At 47.5% G+C, this 18,649-nt stretch overlaps 2 protein-coding genes across 2 annotated transcripts; both read left to right on the top strand.

Annotated features, from left to right (window-relative positions):
• The first annotated feature begins 716 nt into the window (after nucleotides 1–716).
• Nucleotides 717–6,139, top strand: LOC123136182 (spliceosome-associated protein 130 A). The gene is made up of 3 exons (XM_044555500.1): nucleotides 717–3,900; nucleotides 4,392–4,883; nucleotides 5,560–6,139. The coding sequence occupies exons 1-3, from the start codon at nucleotides 847–849 to the stop codon at nucleotides 5,695–5,697; spliced, it is 3,684 nt and encodes a 1,227-aa protein (XP_044411435.1). The 5' UTR covers nucleotides 717–846; the 3' UTR covers nucleotides 5,698–6,139.
• A 7,205-nt stretch (nucleotides 6,140–13,344) lies between these two features.
• Nucleotides 13,345–15,075, top strand: LOC123138969 (uncharacterized). The gene has a single exon (XM_044558811.1). The coding sequence runs from the start codon at nucleotides 13,360–13,362 to the stop codon at nucleotides 15,073–15,075; it is 1,716 nt and encodes a 571-aa protein (XP_044414746.1). The 5' UTR covers nucleotides 13,345–13,359.
• The last annotated feature ends 3,574 nt before the right edge of the window (nucleotides 15,076–18,649 follow it).

Below are 18,649 nucleotides of genomic sequence, written 5' to 3'. Positions count from 1 at the left end.
GCAATAAAAGGTTTGGGGTCACCTTGCCGCACTTTGTTATTATTGCCACTTGTCACTTGCTACGAATTATCTTGCTACCAAACTATCTGTTACAACTACTTTACAATACTTGCAGATAATACATTGCTGAAAACTGCTTATTGATTCCTTCTGCTGCACGTAGGGTTCAACACTCTTAATTATTGAAAGGAATACGATTGATCCACTATACTTATGGGTCATCGGACGCTTGTCTGGGTTGGTGTCTTTTTACCGGTCACTGACCAGTCCGTTCGCCCGGGCGTTTGAGGGGGCTTTCGGGTGCCCGGCTGTAGATGCTCTTAGGCAATTTATGTGTTTTACGGGGATGTTTGGATTTTCGGCAAAGTCCACCCTTTCAATTTTTTGGTTATGGCCAAAACTTTGGTTCTTTTTGAATGATTGCCAACTTTTGCAATTCCAACGCTCTTATGGCAACTCTTCTTCATTTTCATAGTCAATGACTCAAATGTTTGTTTTTTGATGGGTAGTCAATGACTCAATGTTAACCAACTCACGGGCAAGCAAAATCCGGTACTAGCTTGAGCATAAATCGAAGCCCAACATAGGAATCCTGTTAATAAAAGATAACTCGGGGTGCGGATTGCAAAGGGTACAGGAGGGAGCAGCCTAAACCCGCGGTGAGATCTTGCGCGTCAAATCCAATCCAACGCTCCAGATATCCCCTCGAATCCGGTGGCATCCAAATGCTATACAGAACTCTTTCTCCCACCCCGGCCCGCTCACCGCCACTCCTAAAACCCTAGATCTCTCGCCCCTTCTCTCGCCGCCGCCGCCGCCGCCGGAGGAGGAGGAGGAGGAGGCGCCATGTACCTCTACAGCCTGACGCTGCAGCGGGCGACGGGCGCCGTGTGCGCCGTCATCGGCAGCTTCAGCGGCCGCGACTCGAAGAAGTCGAACGCCGCGGGCTCCTCCACGCAGGAGATCGCCGTCGCCCGCGGCGGCACGCTCGATCTCCTCCGCCCGGACCCGGAGACGGGCCGCCTCCGCACGCTCCTCTCCGTCGACGTCTTCGGCGCCATCCGCTCGCTCGCCCAGTTCCGCCTCACGGGGGCCACCAAGGACTACCTCGTCGTCGGCTCCGACTCCGGCCGCCTCGTCATCCTCGAGTACTCCCCCGACCGCAACCGCTTCGACAAGGTCCACCAGGAGACCTTCGGCAAGTCCGGCTGCCGCCGCATCGTGCCCGGCCAGCTCCTCTCCGTCGACCCCAAGGGCCGGGCGCTCTGCATCGCCGCCCTCGAGAAGCAGAAGCTCGTCTACGTCCTCAACCGCGACGCCTCCGCCCGCCTCACCATCTCCTCCCCGCTAGAGGCGCACAAGTCCCACACGCTCACCTTCGCCCTCACGGCCCTCGACTGCGGATTTGACAACCCTGTCTTTGGTGCCATCGAGCTCGAGTACGGTGACTCTGACCGTGACCCCACAGGGCAGGCTGCTAGCCACGCGCAGAAGCTCCTCACCTTCTACGAGCTCGACCTGGGGCTCAATCATGTTTCCCGCAAGGTCTCCGAGCCGATTGACAATGGTGCTAATATGCTAGTGACAGTGCCTGGTGGTGCTGATGGCCCTAGCGGGCTTCTTGTTTGCTGTGACAACTTTGTCCTGTACCGGAATCAGGGCCACCCGGAGGTTCGTGCTGTCATTCCACGCCGTGTTGACCTCCCGGCTGAGCGTGGCGTCCTCATAGTTGCTGCTGCCACGCACAGGCAGAAGAGCTTGTTCTTCTTCTTACTACAGACTGAGTATGGTGATATCTTCAAGGTTGACCTGGACCACCATGGTGATACTGTTAGTGAGCTCAGGATCAAATATTTTGACACCATACCTGTGGCATCTGCTATCTGTGTGCTGCGGTCAGGCTTCCTCTTTGCTGCTTCTGAGTTTGGCAACCATGCACTTTACCAATTCCGTGATATTGGCCGGGATGTGGATGTTGAGTCCTCCTCTGCGACACTGATGGAGACAGAGGAGGGGTTCCAGCCAGTGTTCTTTCAGCCGAGGGCACTCAAGAACCTTGTCCGGATTGATGAGATAGAGAGCCTCATGCCAATCATGGACATGCGTATTGCAAATTTATTCGACGAGGAAACACCCCAGGTGTACACAGCTTGTGGCCGTGGCTCACGCTCCACGCTGCGCATCCTTAGGCCTGGCCTTGCCATCAGCGAGATGGCCCGATCAATGCTGCCTGCTGAGCCCATTGCTGTTTGGACTGTCAAGAAGAATATCAATGACATGTTTGACGCCTACATTGTTGTGTCCTTTGCTAATGTCACACTTGTGCTCTCAATTGGAGAGACCATTGAAGAAGTCAGCGACAGCCAGTTCCTGGACACCACTCACTCACTAGCAGTTTCGCTCCTTGGTGAGGATTCTCTCATGCAGGTCCACCCGAACGGTATCAGGCATATCAGGGAGGATGGCCGTGTCAATGAGTGGAGGACGCCTGGGAAGAAAACTATCACCAAGGTTGGATCAAACCGGCTCCAGGTGGTAATTGCCCTCAGTGGTGGAGAGCTCATCTATTTTGAGATGGATATGACAGGTCAGCTCATGGAGGTGGAGAAGCAGGACATGTCTGGTGATGTCGCGTGCCTGGCCATTGCCCCCGTTCCTGAAGGGAGGCAAAGGTCCCGTTTTCTCGCAGTTGGCTCCTATGATAACACCATCAGGATACTCTCCCTTGACCCCGATGACTGCTTGCAGCCTCTTAGTGTACAAAGTGTGTCCTCGGCTCCGGAATCTCTCTTGTTCTTAGAAGTACAGGCATCAGTTGGTGGCGAGGATGGTGCAGATTATCCAGCCAACCTTTTCCTTAATGCTGGTTTGCAGAATGGTGTCCTTTTCCGAACCAATGTTGACATGGTCACTGGTCAGCTATCAGACACACGGTCTCGATTCCTTGGTCTGAGACCTCCAAAGCTGTTTCCCTGCATAGTTAGCCACCGACAAGCAATGCTTTGCCTGTCCAGCCGCCCCTGGCTTGGCTATATACATCAAGGTCACTTCCTCTTGACACCACTCTCATGCGACACACTTGAGTCTGCTGCGTCGTTCTCTTCTGACCAGTGCTCAGAAGGTGTTGTTGCTGTTGCTGGAGACGCTCTGCGTATTTTCACCATCGAACGTCTGGGAGAGACATTCAATGAGACATCTATCCCTCTGCGTTACACCCCGAGGAAATTTGTGATTCTACCAAAAAAGAAATACCTTGCAGTCATTGAGAGTGACAAGGGTGCATTTAGCGCAGAACAGCGAGAAGCTGCTAAGAAGGAGTGCCTTGAGGCTGCTGGTGCGGCAGAAAATGGAAATGGTAATGGGAATCAAATGGAGAATGGTGATGGTCAAGAAGATGGTGAGGAGAGTAACACACTTCCTGATGAACAATATGGTTACCCAAAGGCAGAATCAGAAAAGTGGGTTTCCTGCATTAGAATTCTTGATCCGAGGAGCACGGACACAACTTGTCTTCTGGAATTGCAGGACAATGAGGCGGCTGTCAGTATTTGCACTGTGAATTTCCATGATAAGGAGCATGGTACTCTTCTGGCTGTTGGTACTACCAAGGGATTGCAGTTCTGGCCAAAGAGGAGCCTCGCTTCTGGTTTCATCCACATATACAAGTTTGTCAATGAAGGGAAGTCGCTTGAACTTCTTCACAAAACACAAGTGGAGGAAGTGCCTCTTTCTTTGTGCCAGTTTCAGGGTCGGTTGCTTGCAGGTGTTGGTTCAGTGCTGAGGTTATATGATCTGGGGAAGAGAAAGTTGCTCAGAAAATGTGAAAACAAGCTTTTCCCAAGGACAATAGTGTCTATTCATACTTACCGTGATAGGATCTATGTTGGTGATATGCAAGAGGTATGCTCTCATCGCCTATGTATATGTGTAGCCAAGAAGAGAAGCCGCCGATTTCACTTGTGCACAATATAAAACGGTTTTTATCTTAACTATTGACCTAATTATAATGTTAATAGTGAGGGAAAAGCTCATGATATACCATTTACAGATTGGATTGATTCATGTCTGGGTTAGAGAGAGGATAGGGATGGATTACTTGGAATACTTTTGAACTTGATAGATATGCATCGTCTATCTCTCATAGGCCTTTTTTTGTCTGTTTCATTGAACAATGTTTTTTGAGCTATATTATAGCTAGTTTTTTTTGATTCAAAACAAAGATTTCAGTTATCCTACTCTTGGTTAAGATATTCCTTAGCTGTTAATTATCTGTGACAGTTCTGATTCAGTTCATGAAATAGACATTTTATATAATTTACCAGACTTCTCATGCATTAGTTTCTGGCATGTACTCTAATTATTTTTTGTCGTGTCATCTCTATTCCATGCAGTCGTTTCATTATTGCAAGTACAGACGGGACGAAAACCAGCTGTATATCTTTGCTGATGACAGTGTTCCTAGATGGCTTACAGCAGCAAATCACATAGATTTCGACACTATGGCAGGAGCCGACAAGTTTGGGAACATATATTTTGCTCGTCTTCCCCAGGATCTCTCAGATGAAATTGAGGAAGACCCAACTGGAGGCAAGATTAAATGGGAGCAAGGGAAGTTAAATGGTGCTCCAAACAAAGTGGAGGAGATTGTGCAGTTTCATGTTGGTGATGTTGTGACATGTTTGCAGAAGGCTTCTTTGATACCTGGCGGAGGTGAATGTCTTATTTATGGGACTGTGATGGGTAGTGTTGGAGCACTGCTTGCATTCACCTCCAGGGAAGATGTTGACTTCTTCTCTCATTTGGAGATGCATCTCCGCCAGGAGCATCCACCATTATGTGGAAGAGATCACATGGCCTACAGATCTGCATATTTCCCAGTGAAGGTAAAATACTTATGTTTTTACTGTATCATGCCATCACATCTATCCTGTTCATAGTAATTTATGTTTTGTTTATGGTGTTGGTCGTTCAAGAATAGGCATGCAAAGAAATGAAAACATAAATTATAGGCATCACATCTATTCTGTTCATAGTCATTTGGTTTGATAAGTGAGGTGTTAAGCTCCATCTTGTTTGTAAGTTTGCATAAATTATGTGAGAACAAACTTATTGTTCAGAATTGTGACTGGAGCATTCTGAGTATAATCGTTCAGCAGGCGAATCATATTTGGTAGTATCCCAACTGATATGCAAGTGATACTGTTTGCTTGTAGAACCACAGTATAAATCATTGATTGCAGTACAGATTATTGTTTAGCAGGAACTACAAAACGAAAACCCAACAGAGTCATTTAAGATCAGAGTGGTCAAGGGCCACTAATGTACTGCTTCTGTAAACAAAATGTATAGTGACCTAAACCATCTTATATTTGTTTACAGAGGTAGTAACATTTATCAACATGTTGCCACTATGCTTTCATTTTGAACTGAAGTGTAAATCTAGTTTATGCTTTCATTTTATGCACATCTACTTGACTAATGCACTTTATGCTTTCATTTTTGAACTGAAGTGTAAATCTAGTTTTAAGGTTTGATGCTCAAGTACTTTGTTTGTTACAGGATGTGATTGATGGTGATCTCTGTGAGCAGTATCCAGCCCTTCCAGCTGATATGCAGAGGAAGATTGCCGATGAGCTTGACCGAACTCCAGGTGAAATCCTGAAGAAGCTGGAAGACATCAGAAACAAAATCATCTAGGGTCATCGCCTAGCATGAATGAATCTGACCGTTGGAATGCGACTGTCAAAGTCCTCACCGCTGTAAAATATTTATCTCCTCATCCAGTACAGCCGTTGTGTGGCGGTCTTTTTTGACACAACACAGCATTCCATAATTCATGAATCAACGGAGTGGACAAGACCCGCAACTCATAATCATCGGATCTGTATAACCGTTGACGTTGTTGACACTGGCCCAGTTTGCCTTGTAGATTCAAGCGAGAACAGAGAATTAAATGGCTGTACCAGAGTAGTCTTTTTGTACCTGTTAGAACAACTGTTATTTGGCCTGATGTAACTGACTTGTTCGATGCAGTGGCTTCTTTCCTGATGCATCGTAGAACTTTACAGTTACTGAGGTAGTAGAGTTGTTGCTGTTTCGTTTTGGACATCTGTCTTTGCTTATGAAGTTTTCTGCTCAATGTGCGGCTCCTCTTAAGTTCACTAACAACTTAGCTCTGCTTAGCAATTTACTGACTGATGATGAAATGCCTCGTGTATGATTTTTATTACTTTAGTTGTGAGATTAAAACAACTAAAAATGTACAGAATTTTAAACTGTGACACAGGCCAATGTCTGGTAGCGCGTCATCTTTTTGCTAGCGGGAGCGGAAGCTCTCGGGCGCTGCTGCTGCAAAAGGGGGAGTAACGGGGAAAGGATCAATCGCGGGGTCGACTACAATGCTTGTGCTAGGGGTGGAGGGAGAAGGCAACGGAAAGCGCGCGCTGGTTGCTGAAGCATGATCCAATGACTTAAGGGTGCTCGGTCCAACGACTGCCGACTTTGATTGATTTCCATGGTTTATAATTCTTTTTACCAATTAAATAAGCTTGTGTACGTGAGCATCTGTATTTGTGCCGTGTTAAAAAATAAACAAGACTAACAGAAGGTCCGTGTGTTGCTACGGGCTGTCCGTTATGTGTTATCTTTAACGTAAGGGCTCAATACAGAAACCTCACCTCATGACGCACCCTTATTTTGTTTTCTCGTCGGACCCTCCTCTTACAGCTCGGTTTCCCGTCGTAGCGGGACATTTCTCGCTGGAGCCTCCTTTAAAACCAGATGATGCCCACCCCACCTTCATCACGCATTTCAATAAGGATGAATTTTTTCATTTATACAATAAATAGCGCCACAAAAGCTAAAAGGCAAGTTCTACACGACGGCGATTCGACCCACAATGTTGTATGTCGCTGAGTGTTGGCCGACTAAAAGGCGACATGTTCAACAGTTAGGTGTGGCAGAGATGCGTATGTTGAGATGGATGTGTGGCCACACGAGGAAGGATCGAGTCCGGAATGATGATATACGAGATAGAGTTGGGGTAGCACCAATTGAAGAGAAGCTTGACCAATATCGTCTGAGATTGTTTGGGCATATTCAGCGCAGGCCGCCAGAAGCTCCAGTGTATAGCGGACGGCTAAAGCGTGCAGAGAATGTCAAGAGAGGGCTGGGTAGACCGAATTTGACATGGGAGGAGTCCGTTAAGAGAGACCTGAAGGATTGGAGTATCACCAAAGAACTAGCTATGGAAATGATGATCGTATGACTTGTTATTAATAACGATTAGAAGTTGTATGATGATGCATGATTAGTAGGACTTGTTATTATATATGATGATGTATGATGCAAGCATGCATGAGTTATTATATATCAGCGGGTGAAATGAACATAGCAGTATAAGAGAGGGCACTTCTCTCTATTAGCTAGCTAATAACAACCTAAAATTAAACCCCAAAACCCCTAAACCAACCACTTTTTTTTTAAAAAAAAAGAAAAACCTCATCTGCTGACACGTGGAAGCCTTTTGGTCCCGGTTCATGTCACCAACCGGGACCAAAGGCCCCCTTGCCTGGACTGCTCGCAGTGGCCACATGGAGGCCCATCTGTCCCGGTTCGTGTTAGAACCAGGACTAAAGGGTGGAGGCATTAGTCACGACCCTTTAATCCCGGTTCAAGAACCAGGACTAAAGGCCCTTACGAACCGGGACTGATGCCCCCTTTTCTACTAGTGTAAGGAGAGACTAAGGGACTAAATGTACAGTCTCCAAACATGTGGGTTGATGCATATTCAACCATCATGCTCTCCATGCTCATAGGGTCTCGTGACAGCTTAATGGTGTCAGGTTGAGGGTTTGAAGTGAGTTTCAAACCATTACCCTTGAGGTCCTCTGCATTCCGGTGGCGTGGCTTGGATTGCACGCGCTATCCCATGGAATGCAAGACTGATCTTGATGTCCATGACCCGCTTAAGTAAGTTGTGGCCATTGAGGACAAGTGCCTCAAATTATTAGCCATCGATTACTTATAGGGGCAAACCAGAGATAATTAATTTACAAGAAGTAAACTAAAAACCATCATGGTTTTGTAATAAGAATGCAAAAATTTGACTCAAGTGTATAACTTGAAAATGCTCAACCTCAATTGTGGGAACATAAACACATTGAAGATCATACAGATCTCACAGTAATAAAGATAGTCTACACATGGGCAGTAGATCCAACTCATCACCTTGTGTTTTCCTAATATAATGAGGGAGATGTTATTGTCAAAATTTTACAAGTTTGTTGTGCCGGAGAAATCAATCTCGATCGCTGTGACATGTTCATGAAGAATGTCAATGTGGTAAACACATAGAACATATCATTCCCGGTGAAAAACTGGTAATTTATTTATACTACAGATTGCGTAATATAAATACATCTTAATGTTGCAAAATTAATAGATTTCAAGAAGGTGACTCGAAATCATTAGTGTGAATCTCAAATTACTAAGGATGACACCTTGAATTTTGCATATGTATTTGCAAGAAATTGAAAATCTCAATTGCAAATAGACGTATTAATCTTAACACGTAGCGAACATGGAGATATATACATTCCGGAATACATCGTACTCAACAGAAATACACTACTATTGTAATGAATAGTAATGATGTTGTAAACTTGATGTTCAAGTGAGAACTTGAATTGTATAGACCTCAAATTAAATGAGATGATGTTGTATCAAGTTGCAAGATAATTCAGCAAAGTGAATTAATATTTTGCGAGAGAATTAATCTCAACAGTAATGAGATTATTTTGTGAGAAAAAGAATTTTTTTCTCAATCGCAAATGTTGTGCGAGAAAACTTAATCTCAATCGTAAAACAATGTCGTTGTACTAATAGAACATGTTATAGGAATTGCTAAAAAGCAAACACATTGAACATGCCACATATAATAACCACATATTTTCTGGAATGTTAAACTCAACAGAAAGTGGGCTAAATGACGATCGGTATATGGCCTAAACATTACCAATGCTAATAAATAGCAAGTAGTTGGACCAAGGTGCAATATCCCGAAACATCCCGGAATAGCCACAAAATGATGACAAACACAAGTTTTGGGGTATTCTGTAAATAGGTAAGCCACAAGGGCTAAATTGCAAAACTAGTGAAGAGATAAAGTTCTACCTCTTTCCTCCCGAGCGATTTCCACCAGGAGAAATTCTGTAACCGCCTCATCGCCGTTTTGGCTCGACGGCCAGGGCCACCACGGTCTTCGACGCCGCGTGAGTAAAATGCATTGATGGTCACTACGCTTACTTTGGTCACTGTATTTAAGAATACAGTCAATACGGCCATTATATACGTGGTGTGATGATTATACGGTCACCGACACGTCGTATAGCTTTGTATTTTGTTTAGTTGACCGGTCAAATGACGCCTTGTCAGCTTAGTTTCTCTCCACCGATGCATGGGACCCACCTGTCAGTTGTAGAAGGAATAAAAATAAAATAAAAGCAACGCCAGGTTATCTGCGCACGCACTAACACGCGGCTGAGGAGCGCTTGTAGTTGCCGAAGTCGGCTTTCAGACGCCGATAAGTTTGTGCTGATGCTGTCGGGGTTGCAGCGCCATGATGTTGCTCGGCACTTCGCCGTCGACGGGCCGCCGGAAGGCACCCCCGCAGCACCGAGAACGTGTAGGTGCTACACGAGGGTGCATGGAGGCGCGCGTGGCTTGCGGCGGCATTAAGTACTTCGCCTGCGAGATGTGCTACCGCACAGCTTTCCCACGACGGCCTCCTGTATTCTGTCTTGCAGCACGGCTTCTCCGGCGTCGCTCCTGGCTGGTTCATGCACAAGCCTGGCTGCTGGCCGGCGTTGAGTCTGGTTGGTTCATGCATGAAGTAACCATATATAAGGAGCATATGAGAGTGGCGTTTTGGCTCCTAGGTGCATATGCACCCATTGTCGAAATCCAAATTCCTAGAAGTTGAAAAATTCGAAACAAAAATCCCGCGTGTATATCCGGACATTTTATGTGCGTTCACAAGGTTTCGGTGAAAAACGACGTTTTTTGTGGCTTGTGTAAAAAAGACAATGTCTGATGCTTCATTCTAACTATTCACGAGGCATTTCTTTATCTTTTTTACACAAGCCACAAAAAACGTCGTTTTTCACTGAAACCTTGTGAACGCACATAAAATGTCCGGATATACACGCGGGATTTTTGTTTCGAATTTTTTAACTTCTCGGAATTTGGATTTCGACAATGGGTGCATATGCACCTAGGAGCCAAAGGCAATTACCGCATATATAAGTACAAATAAGTACTCCGTAAGCTTGGTTAGGTTCACATGGCCGGTCTGGAGCCATTAATTGTTAAGCACTGTACTATCGTTACATCCAAGATCCAACAGCCGGTCTAGAGTCAATTGCGGGAATTTGAGCAACTAGAAATACTGATGATTGTACGCAACTTTTTTTACAGATGATCAGATGCCTGAACAACTAAAAATACTGATGGTCACCCGCAAAAATAAAATAAAATACAGATGATCAGATGCCCAACCGAACACTTCATGGAAGAACACACGTACGCAGTTGCACATGAGCTGCACTATATTATCGGATATTTTCAAAATGGAGGCTGCATTATATTACACCACCAGCATCTACAACGAAAGATATGGCGCATTCTTTTACCAGGGAAGAAGACGAGATTATCTCCTACTGAAGTGCGCAAGACATACACAAACACAAATATGCACGTACAGTCAACAGCCGACCAACCATAGTTGTCACGTGAATGCAACCACGATATAATAGGCAGCCTCGGTTCAACTCGCTAGCATGCTGACCTCACAGCACTAGGTTAGTCGTTCGATTCTCTCACTTGCGCATTGTTTTATTTTCCCTCCATTTCTTTCTTCCTTCTACCCATTGACAGGTGAGCCCCGTCTAGATAGAGAGAGAAAGTGAGCTGACAAGGCGCCATTCAGACGGTTTGACTGGTCAACTAAACGAAATACGGAGCTATACGATGTGATAGTGACCGTATAATCACCATAACAGGTATATGGTGACCGTGTTAACTGTATTCTTAAGTATAGTGACCAAAGTGAGCATACACGATAAGTCCAGTGACCTCCAATGCATTTTACTCGCGCTGCGTCGCGGTTGATCGCTCCGTGGGAGCCGCCCTGAGGCCGAGGGCCTCGAATGATGGCCACGTGGCGCGCTCGTCGCTCTGCGCCGAGGATTTAGGCCGATGGAGGGCGCCGCCGGGGTGCGTCGGGCGCAGAAGGTGTCGCCTCTGCCCAGGTTGTGTACCACGCTGCCGCGCGCCTGAGGGCATCGGCCGTTGGCCGCTGCGGCCGCCTCCAGGTGCAGCGCTGGGAGCAGCCCGGGCCGAAGGATGCTGCCGCTCCGCTAGGAGGCTAGCCGAGGGAGCTCTGTCCGGGCCATGGGTCGCCGCCGTAGTTTTCCTTGGACGGCATTCAAACGACACCCTGGAGGTTAGTGCTTACTTTGTGCATGAACGAAATTGGAATTGAATCACCTTTCTCTCTGGTTTTGTGCTTTTCTTCTCATTTGCATGTGGTTCCTTACCAGATCGAGACACTTGCCGCGCCTGGGTGGGGGCTGGCTGCCGCCGTCTTCGCCGACCGCCGTGCCGTGAGCGGCCATAGGGCGTGGAGATGCGTCGTGCGCCGCCATGGCGTGGGGGCTGTGGCCGGTAGCCGCCGAGAACCACGGACGCGTGCGTAGGCGCAGGAGCCGAACATCGGATCCTGGCTCGCCGCGTCGGCCTCTGGGGCCGAGGGGCGCCGTGCACCACGCGCAGGCCGGAGGGAGCGTCACTGCGAAGGGCCGGCCGTCTCGCAGCGCCTTGGTGCCGCATCCGCCGCCGTTCTTCCGCTGTGGCCTATTTCTCTAATCGAGAGCAGAGTGCGTGATAACGTGTTCGAGATGGACAGAACAAATGATCGAACTATCTCTTTGCATTAGATGAAGTGCTATATATAGCACTGGAACAATCGTTTACAAAAGGGGTGTCGGTTCAGACAGAGCCGACGCAATGGTTGGAGAAGTAACCTCCAACGATTAATACAAGCAGGGATTAATCCCTTAATTACCATGTTAATTAATTTTAACAATACTTACTGTGGTAACCATGGATGGTCGATGTTTCTTGGACAACTCCTTCAGTCCTTCTCGCGGTGATCTTTCAGTTAGAACAGCCTGCCCTGTAGACACCATACTTACTTATTAGAGTTGGAACTGAACTGAAATATGCAGGAAGGCCTTGGAGTCCATGAAGATATGTGGCAAAAAGATAAAAAAGGTTAGCTAGCCTAGCTGGACCAGCACCCGCGATTACTGCAAGTAGAAGTAGATGCAGATATATACTCTTACCTGAAACTTGTACGCATGCGGCATGGCACTTGATTTGGTCCACTCAGTGAAGAAACGGAGGTGCCCTGTTTGGCTGAATTTGGCATGTAGCCGGTTAGGTTAATTGTTGCTAATCACCATGAGCTAGCTGCCAGAAACGGCCGGCCGGGACGCGAAACTGTTATAAGGGCGTGAGTGGGATGATAAGTGCTTCTTGTTTTACTGAACTAATAAATGTTGTTATCTTTTCCGATGGTTCTTGCTGACCATCTATCGTCTGAGCCCCTCGCCGGCCGGATCGCCTTTTGAGGGCGATCTGCAAATGAGATTTCCGTTTTTATACTGTATCTGCCTCTCTTTACTTACTTACATCATGGATAGAAGATTATCGGACATGTGAATGCATTTGGTATGGATATGATTAGCTACTACTTCCTCCGTCCCATAATATAAGAACGTTTTTGATACTAGCGACCGGTGTAATCCGCGAGTCGTAGTCTCGAGTTACACTGTTTTACTGTGAACCGTACCTTTCATCCTTTCGTCTCATCCACAAGGGTTTATGAATGAGAAGAAAATCATGGGTGCAGTCTGTTGCCGGCCTCCCACAAAGACAAGATTAATCCTTACAAGTTGATTATTGCCATTGTCCAACTCGACAAAAACTATAGTAATCAAATCGCTCGAAAATCGCAGTATCATACTGGTAGTACAGTACGTTCAAATTTCATTAATCTGGCCAAACAAGCTACTAGTAGTAGTATCAATCATCGAATCATCATAACCAAACCAATCAACACATTTCATGTGAATCATACGCGCGCACCAACTCTACTGCGACCGTACGTGCGGAGGAGGGATCTTCTTGGCGCCAATATTAACTATGGTTATGGTGTCCGGCGGCGGCGCGGACGTGTCGGAGTCGGAGGTGGTGACACTGCGGTTCGCCCGGCAGGTGGTGGCGGGGCGGTGGTTCATGGCGCTCGCGTGCCTGCTCATCCTGTCCGCGTCGGGGGCGACCTACGCCTTCGGCATCTACTCCACGGCGCTCAAGTCGTCGCTGGGCTACGACCAGCGCACGCTCAACACGCTCGCCTTCTTCAAGGACCTCGGCAGCAACGTCGGCGTCGTCGCCGGCCTCCTCAACGAGGTCGCGCCGCCCTCGGCCGTGCTCGCCGTCGGCGCGGCCATGAACCTCGCCGGCTACCTCATGGTCTACCTCGCCGTCGCCGGCCGGACCGCGCGCCCGCCGCTCTGGCTCATGTGCGCCTACGTCTGCGCTGGGGCCAACTCGCAGTCCTTCGCCGGCACCGGCGCGCTCATCACCTGCGTCAAGAGCTTTCCAGGGAGCGGCCGCGGGGTCGTGCTGGGCCTGCTCAAAGGCTACGTCGGCCTCAGCGGCGCCATCCTCACGCAGCTCTACCTCGCCATCTACGGCGGGGAGGACTCCAAGTCCATCCTGCTGCTCATCGCCTGGCTCCCCGCAGCCGTATCCGTCGTCTTCCTCCCCGTCGTTCGCGTGAAGCCGCCGCCGCCGCCGCCGCCTAGACGAAACGACGACGGCGCTTTCTTCTGCTTCCTCTACATCTCCGTCGCCCTCGCCTCCTACATACTCGTGATGATCGTCGTCCAGAAGCAGAGCAGCTTCTCGCACGCTGCCTACGCCGCGTCGGCCACCGCGCTGCTCATTCTCCTCATCCTTCCCCTGCTCTCCGTCGTCGTCCGGCAGGAGTACTACTACCACTACTGGCTCAACAAAAGAGAGCTCCAGCAAGAGCCTCCGCCAAAGCCCCCGACATCGACATGGGTGACCGCCGAGAAGCCAACCGTTGAAGTCGTGCAAGTGGCAGAGCATCCGCCGCCAACGTCGCCGTCGTCTTCTTCTTGCCTCGGCTCTTGCTTGAAGCACATGTTCAACCCGCCGGCGCACGGGGAGGACTACACCATCCCTCAGGCGCTAGTGAGCGTGGACATGCTGGTGCTGTTCCTGGCCACCATCTGCGGCGTGGGCGGGACGCTGACGGCGATCGACAACATAGGCCAGATCGGGCAGTCGCTGGGGTACCCGGCACAGAGCATCGGCACCTTGGTCTCCCTCGTCAGCGTCTGGAACTACGCCGGACGGGTCACGGCCGGGTTCGCGTCCGAGGCCCTGCTGGCGCGGCACGGCGTCCCGCGGCCGCTCGCGCTCACGCTGGTGCTCCTCCTCTCCTGCGCCGGCCACCTACTCATCGCCCTCGCCGTGCCGCGGTCGCTCTACGCCGCCTCCATCATCGTCGGCTTCTGCTTCGGCGCGCAGTGGCCGCTCATCTACGCCATCATCTCCGAGCTGTTCGGGCTAAGGTACTACGCCACGCTCTACAACCTGGGCGCCGCCGCCAGCCCCGTGGGCGCCTACGTGCTCAACGTGTGCGTCGCCGGGCGGCTCTACGACGCGGAGGCGGCGAGGCAGCGAGGGGACGGCGAGAGCAGGACGTGCATGGGCGTGCGTTGCTTCAGGGAGTCGTTCCTCATCGTAACGGCCGTCACCGTGGGCGGCGCGCTCGTGTCGCTGGTGCTGGTGTGGAGGACGTGGAGCTTTTACAAGGGAGACATCTACGCCAAGTTCAGGGATGCCGTGGCCGTCCAGGAGTCGTCCGACGGTGCTTGCGCGGCTGAGCAGCGGCCGCAGGAGCCGAGTCAACACCGGTAAACCCCGGCAATGCTACACGGACAAACAGTTTACAAATTTTTACAGGGTGGGTTAGTCTTCATTGGCCAACCGGTAAGCGGGATGACCCACCTCCCTGAAAATAGTGGGGGAGAGGTTTGTGATTGATTGTTAGATGAAAACAGTTTACAGGCTTTTACAAATCTTTGTATGTCTAGCATTTTTGGGTAAACACATGAGCTGCTAGACTCACGGACGGTTTTACGTGGCTTGGTCCCAATTGGCCGAGACTTAGGCCCAGTTCTTTTCACACAGGATTCTGCAGAATCAAGATTTTGGAAAATTCTCCCAGAATCTGCTTCTCTCAGAATCTGTTGCCGAGTTCTTTTCTCGGATTGTAGGTTGAGATTTCGAAAAGAGTTGTGTGCTGATATGTCTGTAGTATCCTTAGACAAAAATTGTTCGGAAATGTTAAAGCCCACACGTGTGGGCGTTTGCACATCGCTCACACGCCTCCATCATCACTCATTTTGCCACGTATGAATAGATGACATCAGCATAATTTTTTTTGGTTTTCGGCTTAAAAATGTTGTATCTCCTAAATAAAAAAGCGAACTAAAAATCCGTTTTCACCATTAAATCCGTCTCGACGAGATCTTCAAAACTAGACCCCATGTTGATATGTTTCGACGATTTTTTTTGCCAGAAGTTGCCATAATGTTTACACTGCAGTTGCCATAGGGCTTAAACTAAAGTTGCCATGTGACAATTTTAGTTTATAGATCATGGCAATTTTAGTATTTTGATGATGGCAACTCCAGTACTTTGACCATGAAAATTATTTTTTGTATGAACCATGGCAATTTTACGTGCATGTATCATGGCAATTTTAGTTTATGGTTCATGGTAAGTCTAATTTCTTAATTCCCCGTTTTATAAATGTCAAAATTTATTTTTAAATGTAGAAGAAAATAGCTGAAACATATCATGGCAACTTCAGTGTAAACATCATGGCAATTTATATGCAATAGACATGGCAACTTTTAATCCAAATTTTTTTTCATCAAAACATATCAACATGGTATCTAGTTTCGAAGATCTCATCGCGAGGGATTTAATGGTGAAAACGGATTTTCAATCGGATTTTTCGTTTAAGAGATAAAACATTTTAAAAACTAAAAATCCCAAATGATTCCTGCATGCATGCATGCGATGACGTTGCAATCTGTTTACATTAGAGATGTGTGGTGCGTCTCCCTTCCTGCCACACGTGTGGCAGTTAGCGCGACCCAAAATGTTTGATGAATTTATTAACACCTTGTTGTTTCTAACAGTATCTGATTGAATACGAGTACGAAAGTGATTTATGAATGTCATAAAAAATGCTAAATATTACATTTAGAATGGATTTAAAGATTTGTTCATTACAAAAGTGGATGAACTAAAAAAATGGATATTCTCAAGGTACGAGACTAGTAGCAATCGCCTCGCGTATTGCGTTCATGGTACCATCATCTTCTGGTGGTAGAGCGTTGGCACCTGTAAACGGCAATGGAGGTTGCACATATGCATCATTATCGAACTTGTCAAAATGCTCATCACGTAACTTGCTATCACGAATCCAATTGTGGAGACACATGCATGCAGTGACAATCATCTTTTTGGTCTCCGGTTTGTATCGAGGTATGCCTCCAACTCCAAGAATTCGCCATTTCATCTTGAGAACACCAAATGTTCTTTCGATGACATTTCGCCAAGAAGAATGTCGATGGTTGAATGTCTCATATCTCCCAACTGGTGGGTGTTGTTGAAAATCTGGTACATGGTATCGTTGCCCTTTGTATGGAGATAGATATCCAACCCTGTTTGGATATCCGGAATCGACAAGATAATATTTATCTACAATATAACATCAACAAAAGAAATTAGAAATTTACAACATATATACCATTACAACATATATACCATCAACAAAAGTACACCTCCAAAGCAAGTAGCTTAGCTCACAACATTACAAGTAAATAGACTAGTAGAAAGCAATTAAAACATAGATGTTCTACTTATTATTGAGCTTCCACATCCTCTTTATCCATCCAAGCCTTGCAAGAGGTTCATGAGCCGTGAAAGTGGAGAAAACATCACGATATTTCTTTTCCATGAAAAGAAATGTAGCATAGAAATGCTCATCACTTCCTGGTTTTGCACCATTCGCTTCCATCATGGCCATCATTTGTTTAATCTCTTGTCTTGTTGGATTCACACTCTCCTCTACATCCCTCTTCTCTGCTTTCCTCCTCTCCCTTGCCCTTTCCTCTTCATCCCTCTTCTCCCTTGCCCTCTCCTCTGCATCCTCTTCTCCCTTGCAATCTCCTCTGCATCCCTCTTGTCTCTTGCACCAAAGATGTCCACCATGCGTACAAAAGCCTCATTTTTAGCATTCTCACTTGCCCACTTGTCATTCATCTTTGGACTTGGCGAATAAGGACACGCCCTCTTCTTCCCACCCTTGGCTTGATTTTGAACAGGGGTAACTTGGCCTTCATAACTATCACACCCTGACTCATCCTCCAAACTGATTCGAGAGGGATCACCTTGATACGAGGGAGTTGGCACCCTCGCATGCTCATTTGTGACACAAGTAGTATCGAAAACCTCTGACATTTTTTCCTCCTCCGCTAGTGGAGCATAGCGAAACTTGGCAGCTTCTGGATGTGCCTATAATCATATAGCACCACAGGTTAATATCAAAACTGAAGCAACATGACTCATTATTTAAGAAATTGCATGACAACAAGAATACCTTTATCTCCAACGCCCACCACTCATTTGTAGCTACAATAGTGTGTGTATGCTCATCTCTTCCTAAGCCAGATGCTTGCTGGATCAATGTCTTCCATGTGTTGTACTCGCTTCTACATACACCCCACCTATTTTTCATTTGCCGGGTCGAATAGTTTCTTCCAGAGCGTTCATTGAACTTTTTATTCAAATTAGCTTGTCCTATGTCTGACAAATAACCACCGTTCCAGTTATTTGCTCGAACCTCCTCTACGCACGCATTCATAAAAATTGTATGAGCAGCACCGTCCCAATTTGCTTTGGGTTCTTTGACTTTCTCCATCTACCATTACCATTCACCATCATCACATTAGCATTCTACCATAAAAATCAATGTAACAACATCTTCAGTAGCAATAGCATCAATACAACCATCCATCGATACAGTAGCAAGTAGCAAATACCATAGTAGCATTGACAGTAGCACACAAAAAAAATCATACATATATCTAACAAATCCATATATATATATATATATATATATATAGGGTGGGTCTATTATGATAACACCCTTAAGACCCTTATTCTGCACACCTAAACGCTTATTCTGCTAACACTACAAAACTACTCAGCCCCGCACCCACCCCGAACTGAACCAGGCCACCTACCACTAACCCGCGATCCCCTCCCCCTTCCTCCGCAGATGCCACCCCCACCACCACCGGCCAGCCTTCCCCGCTCCACCGCCCACCCCCACCCCCTGCACCAACCTTCTGTCGCTGCTGGCCCGGCGCTAGGGGCAGTTGCCGGTAGCCCACCACCCCGCCGCTCCACCTCC

Source organism: Triticum aestivum, chromosome 6B, assembly GCF_018294505.1.
Source record: "Triticum aestivum cultivar Chinese Spring chromosome 6B, IWGSC CS RefSeq v2.1, whole genome shotgun sequence".
NCBI lineage: Eukaryota > Viridiplantae > Streptophyta > Magnoliopsida > Poales > Poaceae > Triticum > Triticum aestivum.
Note: the sequence above shows the minus strand (reverse complement) of the source record. Positions and strands in the feature narration are given on the sequence as shown.

What these genes read in the sequence shown, in the direction of transcription:
- LOC123136182 (XM_044555500.1), top strand. Translation starts at nt 847, where the DNA reads ATGTACCTCTACAGCCTGACGCTGCAGCGGGCGACGGGCGCCGTGTGC. An exon ending in ATGTTGGTGATATGCAAGAG is followed by an intron (nt 3,901 to 4,391) that starts GTATGCTCTCAT and finishes TATTCCATGCAG; the next exon opens with TCGTTTCATTATTGCAAGTA. An exon ending in CTGCATATTTCCCAGTGAAG is followed by an intron (nt 4,884 to 5,559) that starts GTAAAATACTTA and finishes TGTTTGTTACAG; the next exon opens with GATGTGATTGATGGTGATCT.
- LOC123138969 (XM_044558811.1), top strand. Translation starts at nt 13,360, where the DNA reads ATGGCGCTCGCGTGCCTGCTCATCCTGTCCGCGTCGGGGGCGACCTAC.